The 16,639-nt window shown below is 43.6% G+C and overlaps 1 protein-coding gene across 1 annotated transcript in view; it reads right to left on the bottom strand.

The window, feature by feature from the left end:
- zfyve16 (zinc finger, FYVE domain containing 16) overlaps positions 1 to 12,950 on the bottom strand; it is a 32,461-nt gene extending 19,511 nt beyond the window's left edge. Inside the window, exons 1-3 of the mRNA XM_012849770.3 lie at positions 12,591 to 12,950; positions 5,756 to 5,863; positions 1,433 to 3,444 (exon numbers count right to left, since the gene is read on the bottom strand). Coding sequence (XP_012705224.2) covers positions 1,433 to 3,444; positions 5,756 to 5,825 — 2,082 coding nt within the window. The 5' untranslated portion in view covers positions 5,826 to 5,863; positions 12,591 to 12,950. The remainder of the gene's footprint in view (positions 1 to 1,432; positions 3,445 to 5,755; positions 5,864 to 12,590) is intronic.
- Between the last annotated feature and the right edge of the window lie 3,689 nt (positions 12,951 to 16,639).

Below are 16,639 nucleotides of genomic sequence, written 5' to 3' on the forward strand. Positions count from 1 at the left end.
ATGCAAAATCCACTTTTTTAGCCCTTAAATACATTTTGTTGTGGACTAAGGTGAAGTGCCTCCTTCAGTTTTAAAGAAACAGCACCAAAATGAGTTGCTCTCAGATGTGCCTCAGAACAGGGATAAAAGACGGGCTCAGGAGCAACAATAATGAGAAATTGAGACCAAAGCATTATATAAACCATAAGTGAATGATTTAAATGGGAATAGGAAGGCATTAAATAGCATATTTCTTAGTTTACACCTGTATTGTAGCTCTGGCCGTATGTCTAGGGTTGTTGCCGTGCTGGAAGGTGAACCTCTGAGCCAGTTTCCAGTCTCTTGCAGCCTCTACCAGGGATTCCTTCCAGGACTACCATGTATTTAGCTCCACCCCCTCCCCCCTTACAGAAAAGTGTAACGTGACTTGTCCAAAGCTTGGGATAATATTTTACACCCTAACCCCGCCTCAGACCTCTCCTCAGGTAGCAAACCTGTCTGCTGGGTTTCTGGGTCTCAATGTTTTTTGTTCACCAACGTCCTGGAACAAACTTCAGGGCCCTTTGCAGGATTCATAACTAAGACACTGAGATTAAATCACTGCCTTTTCTAATCAGCCAAGCCAATTTTTTTTACAAGACAATTTTAGAACAGCGGGCGGGCACTGACCAAAGAGCTGAACAAAAGAAATGGATGATTTAAACAAACGAATAAATAAAGACATTCAAATTTAGAACAAGATAAATAAAACCCACTGGTTGCTGCAATGTCTTCAATTCAAGGAGACTCCCCTCTTACTATAAAGCTTCCTGATGGCGATCGCTGCAGGCAATTTGCATTAGAGGAACGGTGACTAAATACATAGGCACACCACACTTTTCAGATTTTTATAAAAACACCCTCTTCCTTTCACGTCACAATGATGTGCTACTTTGTGCTGGTCTACCGCATAAAAACACAACAATAAAGCCCGCAGCATGTGGTTGTAATAGGATACACACAGACAGCTAACTGGTGACTTGGAATGGATTTAACAGTAACTGCACCACCTTAAAGTTGTGCCGCCATAATCTAAAAGAGAAAGGCAGACAGTAAACGCTTTAAGAGAGAAATGAAGCACAACAACAGATTTAGACAACCCCTCATTGCCTTATATGTTTCAGCTTAGGCTCACGTGGCCTTCAGCTCATCTGTCCAGCTGACCTGAGCAGTGCGTGTAGCTGATCATGAAAGCTTAGAGGTCAGTGTGTGACTGGACGTTAGTTTACCATCTAAAGTTGCTACCGTCTGCTGGCGAGGACCAAATCAGAACCTGAAAGAACATCTCTGGTCGTGAGCTTAATCTGCTGCTCATTCAGCGGGACAGCAGCGCCTGTCATGACCAACGCCAACGCGTAACAAGCATCGAGCAGGATCTGATGGCATGAAGGACGGTGGCGGACTGCAGACCTACCTTCCCGCATGCTCGACAGTGATGCCGCCTCTTGGTGAAGGTGAATCTCTGGTTGCATTTCATACAGTTAGGAGCTTCGGCGTCCGGCACCCACGCAGGCTGCCTGCTCCCCAGCTCCTCCGGGCCGTCCCTCCTCCCGTGTGCTGGCCTGGCCCCGCCTGCCGGCTCCTCCCCAGGGTACGGAGGCGGCTCTGAGAGCTCATCCAACCCTACGGAGAAATCTCTGTGATCCTGAGGGGTGTTGTCAAAGTTGGGGTCCCTGAATTTGGAGCGCTCCCCTGTAGGACTTGGGCTCTCCTCGTCCTCTGGTGTTGGAGGTGCACTAAGCTCCGGCGCTTCCTCTCCGGCTGGTGGAGGTCTGGCAGTTTGGCTGTGAGGCTGTTTTGGTCTGGCACCTCCATAGGAGTGATCAGAGCTACTGTTGTGCTGGGCCGGGGAAGCGCTGCTGGTTAGAGAGTAGCTGACCCTGGAGGGGTCTTCTTGGCATGGAGTAAGAGAGTCTGGTAATACTGATGGAGGAGCAGCAGGATCGGAGCTGCCCTCTGGAGATACAGCAGCGGCTCTGGAGCTTTCAGGAGAGGACGGTCCCTCTGGGCTGCCCTGTCCGTCTTGACCACAGCTTTGTGGTTCTTGGCCTTCTTCAGAAACTTGGGCGAATTGTGAGAGGCACTCTGGTTGGCTATCATCTCCAGCGCTGCAGCAAAAAGCGGCCCCTGCACCCTGCTCTGCTTCAGCGTGCGTCTGCAGGAAGGCGTCCAACTCTTCGTCGGTGACCAGCAGCTCAGCCTGGTCGCTCTCGGGTAGATATTCAAAACCAAACTCAGGAGGGTGGACTGGACTGGGCTCTGAACCATCCCAGGTGGACGGCTCAGCAGGCGTGGTCGCTGCAGCAGCAGCAGCAGATTCAAAAGGAATGTTCTGGCCCTCTGGAGACAGCCTGCCCTCTGAAACCTGCTCCAGATCAGAGGCCTTTTCAGAACAGGGCCCGTCCTCCCTGATGGAGTCCCTGGCATCGTCCTCCGTCTCCAGAGCTGACGGCGTGGCCGTCTCTGCGTTCTCAGACACCTCTGCAGCATCACAACGCTCCGCAGCTGCCCCTGAATCATCTTCTGAGGCGCCTGAGTTCACCAGAGCGCCACACATCGACACAGCTATCGGCAGGCATGACAAGCTGACGGCTTCACTGGAGGATTCATACTTCAGCTCCTCAGCGGACTCGGCTCCACCTTCAGACACAGCCTGCTCCTCATTTAACGGCGTCCCTTGCTTATTGCTTTCTGCAGGATGGGTCTGACGGCGGTCCACCGGCTGCTCTGAGGAGAAGACCTCTTCCTCTTCCTTCTCCTTCTTGTCTCCGTCAGCTGACTCCGTGGCCCTGGCTGGCAGCGACCCATCTGCAGGATCTGAGCTCTTCTCCACTGCTGCAGGAAAAATGATGTCCAGCAGACTGAGGGAAGCGCAGTAACCGCCGCCCTGCTGATGAGGGTTTAGCCTCAGCAGCTCGTCTGTCGCTGCACAGTTCTGCTCCTCCAGGACACTGTTGAAGTTGAGCTCTGTTCTGCTCTCTGTGACCACGGGGCTGTCAAAGTCCACCAGCAGCGCCTCCTCCTCCTCCTCCACCATTTGCTGCTCGGTCACATCCAGCTGCCTAAAAGCATCGTGGCTGTTGGTCCGGACCAGGATGGCTGAGCTGGCATCATTTACAAGGTCGCACACTGGCTTCAGAGTTCTGTCCGGGCACGGGGGCGCTGAGCTCTGAGGCGGCCTGCGGTCCACAGAAGACAGAAGGTCAACGCCGGTCAGGGGCTGACCTCTGACCTCGCCACCATCGGTACTGTGGGGGTGGCCACTGGGGCCATCTGAACAACTTCTTGCAGAGGCATAATGAAGAGAATTGAGGTCTGGGAGGCTTGGTGGGGCACTGGGGAGCTCTGAGGAGGAGCCCTGGGGGCCCAGCGAGGAGAACGGGTACACGGGGGGCTTCAGGAAAACAGGCCTGCAGTCAAGATCCTCTGCAAGCCAAAAAAAAACAAAAGTTCAGAGCTGCATCTAAAATAAACGGATGATTTCATAAAAAAAAGGTCTAATCATTTATGTGGCACATTTCTGTGGCGATTATTACTGAATGTGTTTCATGGCTCAGCCAATCACAATATTAAATTTCAAACCAACAACAAAGACCAACACGATTACATAAAATCTCAATTTTGATTTAAAAAAAACATGAGCTCTCTTACGCCATTCATGACCAGTCAATGAATATAGTTTAAAGAACTTTATTTAATAACAAGAAGCTCTTATCAACAGCTGTAGAACAGTTTTAAAGCAGCTGTTTTACAAGCTCATGACAGCTACATTAGAAACTTGTTACATCATCAAATTGAACCTCTGCAATAAGAAAAGGCAGAAACTTTCTCATAGCACTGCATATGAACAAAAAGAGTTTATCACGATCGGGATTCAGGCAACCTTTTTCAGTTCAGAACGTCAAACCCCAGACTGAAATTTCTAGAATTTCCCAAGAAATCTTTGGTAAAAAATGATTTATCTGACTGACTATTATAACCTACATGTTTCCCAAATCCTGAAACCACATGATGCTGAATACAGCGTGTGACTGGGCAGCGCAGAGAAGGGACACCAGTTTGCAGCTCATTAAAAAGATCTGTTGAATCAACCTTAAAACTTCAGCCATCTTTAGTCCCTATGAACAGAACAACTGATAAAGGACTGTTACAAATAAATACAATAAAATAAAAATGACTGTAAGCTAAGCATTCATTTAGGGCATCTGTGTTCCCAACTGTTCCAGCTTTAAATCAGTTTCCTGGATCGACACTCCTAGCTGGTGGTTCCTATAGAAGTTCAGATTTCCTTTCATCTAAATGGCTGCTTACTTGCCCACGTCTTAATGTCCTTTTTAGGACAATGACAATACTGTCATTTTGTAATTGGACAAGCACACTAAGCAAAAATTAAATTGTTGTTTTTATCTGTATTAGAAAAAAAACATTTATTTTTGCTTCAGTGCCAAAACTGGTATTGCGTATTGCTCTTGGTATTGATTCCATTAGGCACCCTGGATGGTAACTGGGGTTCTTTGGTCCTTCCTTGGTGGTGTTGGGTTGACGATGTTGAGGACTTTCTCTTGAGTAACGCATACAGCGATTGAGCAGTCCCTGACAAGTTCTGATGGCAACATATGAATCCAAGATTTGCCAACTGTCTGTGGTGATTTAACTTTTAGAGTCATCACAATGTCTAGGTCTTGGGTACCAACCTGAACTTCATCTGCACTAACCAAGTGCAAACGTTGGTCTTGGACAACTCATGCTACGTCCTAACCAAACAGCATCAAGAAGGCGTCCAACACCTCAAATTGGCTGCTTGTGCACATAAAAGTCCGACACGCAGTCTAGAACTTCAACGCTCTGACCAAGAGGCTCCTGTTGGGAGGAACTACTCTGTTCTTTTCCTCGGCCGGACTCTTTGTAAGATTACGGATTAAATCAAGAAAGTGGCTTGGCTTTATTTAGTGAATAATATAAAGCCAAGCCACTCTATCTGCGCCGTGTCTGAATTCAGCACATATTTCAGAGGCCTTTTCAGTTTGGTGAGTTTCGCCACTTAATGTAGGAGCTGCGTGCTGACGAGGGTCACTTTCAGCGCTATTTACGTCTCACCCGAGCCCAGTTTGCCAACCTGCTGACCGGCATCAGAACCCGCATCTCCCGCCAGGACATCAACTACAGGTGCCCCATTTGAGCTGAAGAGTGTCTGTCCATCTGTCTCTGGTTAGTGGCCATCTTGATGTTAACATTTATCAGTCATCTGAAGTAAAAATTATTTTCCTGTCAGAAAATCTCCCACTACGTCACATAGTAAGTCTCTCTGATTGGTTGACGCCCCGCATCCAGCTGCAAAAGTTCAGACTTTCCAGCTGTTGCGTTGGCCGCTCCAGAGGCGCTTAATGCGCATCAAACCAAATTTGCAGCACGAAACATGCAAAAAGCTTCAAAACGTGCAGCGCTAGTTGCACATGATGTGCCGCAGGACCTCTGGAAGCCCCCCGAGGCGCGTCCACCATAGACTGCATGTAAATCTGATGCCCTTGATGCTCAAAAGGTGTTTGGTCTGAACGCAACATCACACTTTCCAGGATGCAGCTTCACACCTTGACCCTGTAATGCCCCATGTGCTCTTTGAAAGCTTCTGAGAAGCAGAGAATATCAAGCAGGTATGGCATTCCGTAATAATCTCTCAGGGTGGCCATTGATCTCCTCCATACCTATTGTAGTCTAGCTAGTGGAGGTGTGATCTTACCTGGATTGAGCTCAAAGTCATCAAGAACTTTGTCCAGATCACAAACAGCTGCCTTGAAGAAGCTGTCCATTCTGGGCTACAAGAGAAAGCCCTCGATCGCTCCAATACCTGTTTAAGAAAAGCAGAATTTATTACTGAACAAAGACAGCTTCACGCCCTTTTTGTTAGCCCTACATGGTTGCTCTTTGGGTAGAAGGGTGGAAAGCTCCTCAAGGACTGAGTTGAGAAAATGATCCGCTGTAATACAGCTGAAGCATTTTGCTACAGCCCAACTAAACACCCCGAGGATGAGAAATAAACACGAGTTTATGACGTCAGCTTAGGAGGAATTATGTGAAGATGACTCACCTGTGTTGGCAAACACCCTACTTAGCAATTATATGAAGCCATTGTCAGCTTTATAGTAATAAAATGAAAAATAACTTTTAGCTTGGACTGACTGCAGATAAACCCTCAGGAAATGTGTGTTAACATGTTTTAACTATGGGTTCCTACAGGAATTTTCTGCACAACTTCCCAAAATCTAGAACCGGTCCCCCTGGCACTGACCGGCTCCTCCTCCAGCCAGAGCGCCGCTCAGATCTAGGGCCACAGAGCTCCGCCTACCACAACACCGGAGTCCAGAAGGCAATTAAAAGCAGTGAGATCAGACTAAAAGCAGAGAAATCAGACTAAGTCAGCGTGCACCTCAGATTAGAGCTGAGGGGTTAAGGTCTAACAGCCAAGCTACTCCACACAGGATGGAAATGTGTAGGTACTCCTGACTCTCAGAAAGAAAGAGAGCTTTGGTTCAGGGTTCAAGAAAAGAACATCATTTAGCAGGACCATTTACAGAGGAAGGTTTCTACAGGCTTTGTGGTGATTGGTTCCTGGTTCCGGCAGTCCTGACGCACCTTTATACTAAAGGTTTCTGGTCAAAACTGTGACCTTTGTGTTCACGTGGTTTTATTGTGTTGTTATACACGTTTAAAGTTTAGCCAATGATTAAAGTTTTTGTCCTTGCGTCGCCGATCAGAAGGCCTGACAGCAACGTGACCAGATCTAAACGCTGCTGCATGAAATAAGTCCTCCTCCCATTCTCACAGATCCAGCCGCGCTCCTCGTGTTGCCAGATCAAAGCACATTTCCATGTCTGACATTAGACTCTAGTTGGGTTGCATGCTTTTATTATGATTATTATTTTACACGTTTAGATTTTTTACAAAAAGCTCAACCAGTGCATAACCAGCATCAACCAACAAGTTTCCCAACAAACAGACCCGACTTCTTCCCATCCTAAATGTTAACCCCTTCTTTAATACTTCATTTTTTTCTCCCCGAAAATACATTTAATATTTGCAAAGCTTTCACAGCCAAAAAAGTCAAATAAATGAGCAGATCATCGGGAAGAAGTAACAGAATTATGAAGTTTAAACCTGGAATGAATTCTAAGGACAGATTTTTGTGGCCGATAAAAATAACAGTGAGTCAGGAAAAGGAAAAAAGCCTCAGATCTGTTCTAGAAATAGAAATCCTCTGAAGAAGTGAAGCGCGGCTTAATACAAAGCTACGTTGGTGTTACAGTCGTCCGGCTGAGGTTGAACGCTTTCATTGGAAACGAGGTTGAGAACTAGATTTCAAATGAAACACATGGAAGTCATTTAAAGATGTGATCTGAAAGCAGCAATAAAACCTGCTTCGTCCACACAGGTTTCTGTTCCCAGCTGAGTCACTAGTTACTAAGGCAGGTTGGCCATCAGGAGAAAAGGGGAGTGGAGTTTAGGATTAATTGGGTCATAATATATTATATCAAAACTTTTATTCTTTTTTTAAAATGAAATAAATAAATTATACATTTTTAATCTCAAAAGAAAACTTGAGTTTTGAATCATGTGACAGAAAACAAGGCAGGCCTAAAATACCAAATTTGGTTGGTTCAAATTTTTGCCAAATTTATTCAAACGCAGCTGAGTTTTCTGAGTTGTTAAAGAAGGCCATCCTTTACTCATGTGTGTCTGTGGAGAGGAGGCTCTGTAACGAGTAAAAGAAGGCGAGGAACCGTCTGTCTTCTCTGGGATCTCTTTTTCATGAGCACAGGAAGTTCTTGATAGGTGACGTCCAGTGATACTCCTACTTCCATTAACAACAAACTGATTAAAAAGGCGGCTAAAACCATTTGGACAGAACACAGAGAGGGAGAGTAGGCCACTGGAAGGAATGCGCTCCAATGTGGAGAACCTATTCCACCCCTCTGCTGTATGTCACCCTACAGGCTAGAGCTTGGCAATATGGCTTAAAAATTAAATCTACGATTTTATCATACCAAATCCCATGAAATCCATTTTCCCCTCCTTTTACATTTCACAAAAATAAATTATTTTAAAAACATGCTTTTATGTGAAGCGTTTTGTCTGGGTGTTGACCTGAATTCAAAGTACAACTAACAAAAAGCTGTGAAACATGCTGGTAAAACAAGATGGCGGCCCTGCTGTTGTAAACAATGAAAGTCGAACTAAATGTCTGCTGCTGGTTTTACACAATTACCAAAGAGCAGGCTTCACTTCAACTTAGCTTTAAAAAAGTAAATGAATAACAAAGTGTCTTGTCCTATGATAAAAAAAATGTTTTCCTCTTTTCAATAGAATTTCCTAAACATATACTCAGCATTGCAAGCTACGCTCTTCAGGGATCTCAAATAAGCGCATTGGCTAAATAAAATCCTGGTTTTCAAAAAAATAAATCTTAATAAGCTGTAATTTTGAATGAATCTGTTAAATCTATTTAGCGCCCAGCCCTACTACACACACAGCAGAGCTTTTGCTCCAGTGGGCTGATTAAGCCTTGTTGTCACAAAGGAGGTTAAAAAAATATCATTTAAACAACAGCTCATCTCTGCAACAGGTGGTCAAGCCACTGCACTTTATATAGCACACATACTATCATAAACTGGGAGTTACACACTGTTAGTACAAAAAAACAAAAAGGTCTAGTAATCTTGTGTAAAAGTGCCACCGTTTCACGACACCCACACAGTTTAAAAATAAAATGCATTACATGATCTAATTGGTTTTATTTAAAAAAACAGAGGCAACCACGAATCTGATGATTTACCACATTAATCTTTGATTTTCACACCTAGACTGTGCTGAGAATACTGATGACGTAGAAAGCTAAATTACAAAATAAACTCCGGCCAAATTTAAGGGTCGCTTTCAAGGCGTAAAATTGTTCACCATATTACCTCATTTGGCTGCATTTTCTAGAGAAACGCAAGAATAGCAAGGTGCTCAGTTGACTGCTGAGCAGAGATGCTGCTCATGGAGATTTTTTAAGCAGTGTTGCCATAATAGGAGCAAAGGTTGCGTTATGTTTAACGCATGTAGGTTCTGCACAGAAAAGAGATGTGCTGAACCTACGTCTGCAGCGTTCATGCTCCGTGTTGCTTTTCCTCTGAAGTAGCACTTTTCTCCTAGACTCTAGAGGGCAGCGTTGTGCTCCTTCGCCAAGCATATGACACCCACTGATCACTGGATTGCTGACTGGCCGCCATCTTTCTACTCCCTACTCTCACAGAATCACAACGTAAACATGCCGACATGTGCAGCATTTGACTTCGACAACAAGCAGTTTTCTGGCTGTGGGAAAACGTTTCACTGGTAATTTTACAGCCAGTGGACGTACTAACACTATCAAGTACTGAGAAAGTCATGTGCTGAAATATTTTGCATGTTTATATATATATATATATATATATATATATATATATATATATATATATATATATATATATATATATATATGGTTGATTGCAGATTTCCACACAGTGATGCTGCACGGATGAACAATGGGTGCAGAATGTGAGAAGGGTGCAATGGGTGCAAGTATGTTCATAAATACTTGTATGTATAGTATATGCAAATTCTCAACTACAACCGCAACTCTGCATATTATTACATCATTGAAGATATTTTTGCTATTTTGTTTACTGTTACTTGCAATATTATTATTATTATTATTATTATGCAGAAATGTGTGTGCATACACACGCTGTGTATGTAATGTATAGATATACATGTACACTTGAGTGTGTATTTGGCAAATTTATGCGATTTTTCCAGTGTAGAAACTGAAGCTCTGTGGAGTACTTAAATTGGTTCATTAATTTAGGTCTATTGTAAATCTATGTCAGATTTAGAGGCTAATGCACGGACACAGCATAAAAGTATATGGCATTTGACATTTTAAAAGTCTTAAGCCCCCCTGAACATGAGAAAATCATCGTTGTTCGATCCTGTAGCACATATTCCCTAGTTACTGGAGCAAAATAGGGAGTACCAATATGGCGGCTGGTGGCTTTACAGCGACGTGTACTCCAACGGCCAATCAGCAATCCAGTGATTAAATAGAGATCAGCGATGACACCCCACTACACGTAGAAGTAGAAAACAGTTGTTTCCAGTGTTGCCAGATTAGATGGTTTTCCGCCCAATTGGCCGGTTTTCATTTTTATCTTGCGGGTATAATTAGCTTTAGGCGGATGGACATGACTTGGCCGTATTTGGAGTCAGTTCTGTGGTTTTTGAGTTAACCTATTAACGTCATCATTTCATCATTAGTCAATGGTTCATAGGAGTTATGGGGGAAATTTGACTCAACCATGTACTGACCGTGTGACACACGCATTTCCTCGCCTGCACACGTACACATGGCACTCCTCACACATAAAAATAACAAAGCCTATCTGGGCCGTGGATGAGCCGTTCACAGCTCTGTCCACTCAGAGCTCTGTCCATACCCCGCCTTCTGCGGAGCCGCTTCGGCTTCTTTCACAGCTTGTAGCCATCAGTGATTCCTGTTGCAGATTGTGTTAACAGAGGAGCAGGAAGAGTGAATCAGAGCTATAAATAATTTTGCTCTTAAAATCATTGGTACATTTGGGGTCTGTTTCATTTGATCCATTCATACGGGTCTATCTAGAAACAAAATGTTTTACGAGAATAAAGCAGACAGCTGGGATGGACTCAGCAAAGTGGGAGTTTTTGTTGCAACAGACAGAATTTCTGGCGATGAGTGACAATCCGAGCGAATTGTATTTCCATCAGAAATCAGGACACGACCGCGGAGCCGTTTACTTGTTGAGAAGGTGCAATACTGAGCATAAATGTTGTGAAAGGAGTTTAAACAGATGTGATTTTCCTCATTTTAGGCAGTCTCTGTATTGAAACAATCACGGGAGAACAGTTCTGTGTTTTTTTCTGTTTTAACCCGCTAACTGAACAATAAAGTGTCGACACTCCTCTTTCACTTTTTAACAAACATAAAACATCCTACTTCCATGTCCAGTCGGTTAAAAATGAGACCGAGTTAACTGGACCCGCTCCTCCTGCGTCGCTCCTGATGCAGGGAGGACAAATACCAGGTGACAACTTTACCATTACAGCGAATCCCAAAGAGTAAAATCTGTCTTCCTTGCAAGGGATCAAAGAGTGCAGCGACTTTGTTTTAGTCGGCGGGCCGGCGCTGAGCTGCAACAGGCGACGGGGAAGAAGCATGGCGCTACGCTATGTTACATACAGCCGGAGAAATCCCTGGTCACTGCAGCAATTCCTCTAGCATCTCATTAACTTAGAACTTATTAGAATAGTATGGTGTTTTGAAACCGCAGCTTTTCTTAATCATGTTTGTCACATTGTTATTGTCCTCAGTTTTGGGTAAAGAAGCCCAGAACTAAGTTGTTGGGTTTTTTTGTGTTCTCCCTTTTCATCTAGATTTAACATTGCACAAAATTCCTTATTCTGTGTCGAACAATGCAGGTACTGTCTCCGAGGACGCTTCTTTCGCTGATCTGCTAAAAGGTCTGGACCCTGAAACCGCGCACGCTTGTCATTTGTAACCAGTGGAAGCTGCCGTATTCACTTTAGCACCAAGTGTGAACCTATAGGGTGGATCCATTGTGTGGATCACACAGAGATCTGTAAGTCGCTGATTATTGATGGAGCAGTGTTAGTCACATCACCCCCATGGGCCTAGCTTTTGGTGACATACAGGTATAATAATAATACTAGGTACTATTTGACAAAGGGACTATCAGGACCCTATATATTTCTCCATTATTTTAACAGTAACTTTATCATTATTATTATTTACATGGAACTGACTTCAATAGCTGTGCTTTTAATAAAGCTATGCGTTTTGGGGGGTGGTCGTGGGGGGGGGGGGGGGGGGGGCTGTTAAAAAGAATTAGGTAAACCAACATGTCAAATAGGTATAATTTATGAAACCTGGAAAAGATCGTGCTACAGAAAGGCAGATGCCTGTCAAGCTAACTAAAACGCGTTTCCCGCTGTGTTTCCTAATATGTTATCTTTTTTTCCTTTCTCTTCTTCTTGTCATTCGTGGATCGTATAGTGTGAAGTTGCCACAGCACACAGGCGTTCCAGGTTTTAAAAGGCGACTGGCAGCGCTGAATACCACGCGTCTCAACATCCATGGGGACCAAATGTAACCGCTTTGGACGTTTCTCGGCTTTTAAAGCACATAAAGCCCAAAAGCCCGTTTGTCTGTTAGCTTCAATCCCAAACTTCGGGGTTCCCTTTAAAACAACAGTGGCCATGCTAACTGTCAAAACTGTCCACTGTAGGTCCAGCAGACAGTGTTAAATGTCTACTTTAACGCAGTCTTCCACTAACTGCTTGCCCTAAACGAAAGTCGTCGATAAGCTAGCTGCTGTTATAGGAACGGCGTACTTTATGCGGCTGTAGCTACAGTTAGCTTGTCTGTAGTTAAAGAAGGTGCTAGCATGCTAATGCTGCTAACTCCCAGTGGATTAACCTTGTTTGTTGGGGGTTTTTCTTACCTGGACGGGTTTACTCCATGCCCCCCAACAGCTCCGGTTTAAAACGGGAGAAAACGGTGCCACAGTCGGCGTGCCATTCTCTAAACACGGCGCAGAACTTCTCAGGGCAGCTAACTGTTGGATTAGTTTCACATGAGAGGTGTAAATTCTTCACTCAGGCGGCCATCTTGAACAGAGTGTCGGCTCTGAGGTCACAGGATCCAGTCGGCTTCAGGGAAAGAGCTGCTCCTCCGTCGGATGGATTCATCTTAGAACGACCTGCCTAAAACACTCTGGGTTGTTATACACTGGCTTGATGATATATAAAAAGTCAACGAAAGAAACGCGAAAACGCTCCAAGATGAGGATAAAAAGGGGCTGGTCCGAAACAGGTTGGGATGACAGAATGAGTTTCCATGGTGATAGAACACAAAAAACAGCCATTAGGTTGAATCAGAGTCACGTACCAATCAATAGATAGCATATATATATATATATATATATATATATATATATATATATATATATATATATATATTTAATTTAATTTAATTTACAGAATACATATCAAATCCTTATGGCTGTCAATCCAATTAATTGTCCCATGAAGTAGCAATTAAGTCTATCAGGCAGTGACCTTGATCATTTGGATAACAATTGAACAATAATAGAGGTTTTTGTGTTTGCACACCTGAAGAAAATATCAGTTGTCATATAGGATTGTAAATGACATTATGAATAAAAACATTTATATTCATCCATCCATCCAGCCATGGGTATTAGTTGCATCAAATAACGGAGGGTACAGATCACAGAGATATAGACCTGGTCCCTCTGCTGCTGTGAAGAGAGCACAGCAGTGTGTGCACTTTCTGTGTTGGACGAGAGGACCAAACCTCCCCCCTTCCATCCTCACCACTCACTAAAGAGGGACAATAGAGTGCATACTGACCAGCTGCATCGCTGTCTGGTGTGAGGCCTGCAGTGCCTCAGACTGGAAATATATAGAGAGAGTGGTGAGGACCACAGAAAGACTCATCGGGACAGTGCTTCCCTCCATTCATGACGCTGCTCACAGACGCTGCACGACAAGGGCTCAGACAAATATGAAAGACCCCTTCCACCCCCACCATGGACTGTTCACCCTGGTGCCCTCTCACAAAAGGTTCAACAGCTTCAAATGCAGAATAACCAGATTCCACAACAGCTTCGTTCCACACTTGATAAGTCTGCTAAACATCCAATAACCCCCTCCCTCCCCCCACATACAAAACTACTCACTTTACATGATCTCTGTGAACCTACATAGTAACATTACCATTATGCTATGGTCCATTTATTGTTGCAATACATCCTGCTGCTACATAGACTTGCTCAACTCATATGATCTTACACATAACTTTTTTGTACATTTATCATGTTTCCCTTTTGTCTTCTGTTTTTTTTACTCAGACCCTTGCAACAAAGTTTTGCTCAAATGTACATTGTGTGTGTGCAGTGGAATTGCAATAAAGTCTGTCTATGCAAAGTGTCCCATCAGAAAAATGCACATGCTGGGCCAGTGTTAAAGAGTCTTAAACGAGGCATACAATGGAAATCAGAACTTTTCTTTGACAAGATTCCATTTTATCAGGTGAAAACACATTTGGCACAGTTTTGGCACATTTGGCTAAATTATGCCCAAATCACATCTCCGCCTGGCCAACTGCCCACTAAAACCTTTATGGAACAAATATACTCTGGCTGATTAACTCCAAATGTGCTACAGTTATAGTCCAGATGTGTATCTGTAAAATCTGGGGCTTCTCCTGCGTTTTTAAAAGGGTTTTCTTGGTGTTTTGTAATGTTTATTTAGAAGTGTGGTTAAAAACAAAAAATATATTTTTTTAATGTATTCACTCACCAATAAATCAGGCAGAGTAACAGCTGCAGTTCCTCATAACTGTGGAGCTGTATTTGATTGTTGTGTGTGCTCTTAAAAACCGCCTTAACAGGTTTAAGACTATTAGGAGCCGGACTGATGAGTTAAAGCAGATGTTAGAGGCCTGCATTGGCTGCACAAATTGTAGTGTTTTGAAGCTTCAGCCAACGATATGGACGAACTTGTCAAAAAATTTGCCATCGTACATCAGTTTTTGTGAGGACATGTGTGCAAACCATGACCTTTTGCACACACAGCAACAATAAACCATGGTTCCACTCATATTTGAGGAAGCTGCATCAGACCCAAGAATAGGCTCACAGCAGCGAGGAGCCGACCCTCAAGCAGGCCAGAAACAAACTTGCCAAGGAGATCAGGGCAGCCAGAGATGCTACAGCGAGAAGCTAAAAGACAGCCTCTCAGCACACAACCCTACAGCAGATTTGAGGAGCCTGAAATAAACAGTAAGTACAGCTCCTCGGTTTTACACTGTGCAGTTTTGTTTCGACCAGCCCCGTTTCCTCTGTAAAGAAGTCTGCAAGAAATGGTAAACAAAAAATAAATTCATCCATTTTCTAACACATCCATCCCTTGTGGGGTCACAAGGTGTGCTGGTGCCTATCTCCAGCTGTCAATGAGCGAGAGGCGGGGTACACCCTGGACAGGTCACCAGTCTATCGCAGAGACAAACAACCATTCTCGCACACACTCACACCTAAGAGGCCAATTAACCTAACAGTCATGTTTTTTGGACTGTGGAAGGAAGTCAGAGTACCCAGAGAGAACCCACACATGCACAGGGAGAACATGCAAACTCCATGCAGAAAGACTAAGTTCAACGGTAGGACTTGAACCCAGGACCTTGTAGCTGCAAAGGCAAAAGCGCTACCCATTACAACACTATGCAACCCCCTCCCCCCAAAAAATCAGTCATTATAAATAAAAACAGAAATAAAAGAAATTGTAAAATTGTATATGCAAGATTGTCTTGAATATTTTTCAATGATAAAATAATCCACCAGGTTAAATATCTGGATCACAGATCATCTTAAACTAATAATTAAATAAGGTGTGTGTGTGTGTGTGTGTGTGTGAGAGAGAGAGTGCGTGCGTGCGTGCGTGCGTGCGTGTCTGCGTGCGTGTTTGAGGACTAAAGCTTGACAATAGACAAACATTATGGCCATTGTGAGGGCATTTTGGAAGGTCCTCACAATGCAAATTGGGCTAATGCTTAGGTTTAGGGCTAAGGTGTGGATTGGGTTTAGGTTAGGGTTAGGTATGTACCTGTGTGCCCTAAACGTTAGGTTCAGGGTTAGTGCATAGAAAACAATAGAAAATTAATGGAAGTACAAGACTGTTTTGAACTCAGACCCGGGAGTGTTCAAAGAGGATGCTGATCTGGAGGAATACACATCATCTGTGCTGTCCTACATTCACTTTTGGCACTGATGCTGTCCTTCCCACGAAGACATTTAGAATGTTTCCTAACTAGACTGCCACTTTGGGTCCCTGAGCAAGACCCTTAGCCCCAGATTGCTCCCCGGGTGCTGTGATAGCTGCCCACTGCTCCCTAAGGGATGGGTTAAACGCAGAAGACAAATTTCATTGGAATGTACAATTGCAATGACAAATAAATTTCTTCTTCATATATATATATATATATATATATATATATATATATATATATATATATATATATATATATATATATATATATATATATATATATATGTAAAATTAACATCCTCCACAAGGTGACTGGACTTAGTCTAAGAAGTAGGACAAGGATTTTGGGCAAGCTTAAAGTGGAGTCACTTCTCTTCTTCAGAAGGAGTCAGTTCAGTTGGCTCAGGAATCTATTTGGATGCCTCATGAGCACATTCCTTTGATGGTTTCCTGGCCCGTCCCACTTTAGGATATCCCCTTTATTACATATAATAATGACAAATCTATTCAAAGCAAAGAGAGTTGAAGACCAGCTCCCCTACATAATGTTGTTTGAGACAGGGTAAACGCAGACCTCCAAAAGTCAACCTATGCTGTTAATAGTGTGAAATCTCTGAAATCTCTTTATTTTCCAATCACGCTTGCAATAAACTCACTGACTAAATAAATAAAAATAAAGATTATGGGTTTGAACACATTTAGG

The sequence above is a fragment of the Fundulus heteroclitus genome, chromosome 8, assembly GCF_011125445.2.
Source record: "Fundulus heteroclitus isolate FHET01 chromosome 8, MU-UCD_Fhet_4.1, whole genome shotgun sequence".
Classification (NCBI taxonomy): Eukaryota; Metazoa; Chordata; class Actinopteri; order Cyprinodontiformes; family Fundulidae; genus Fundulus; species Fundulus heteroclitus.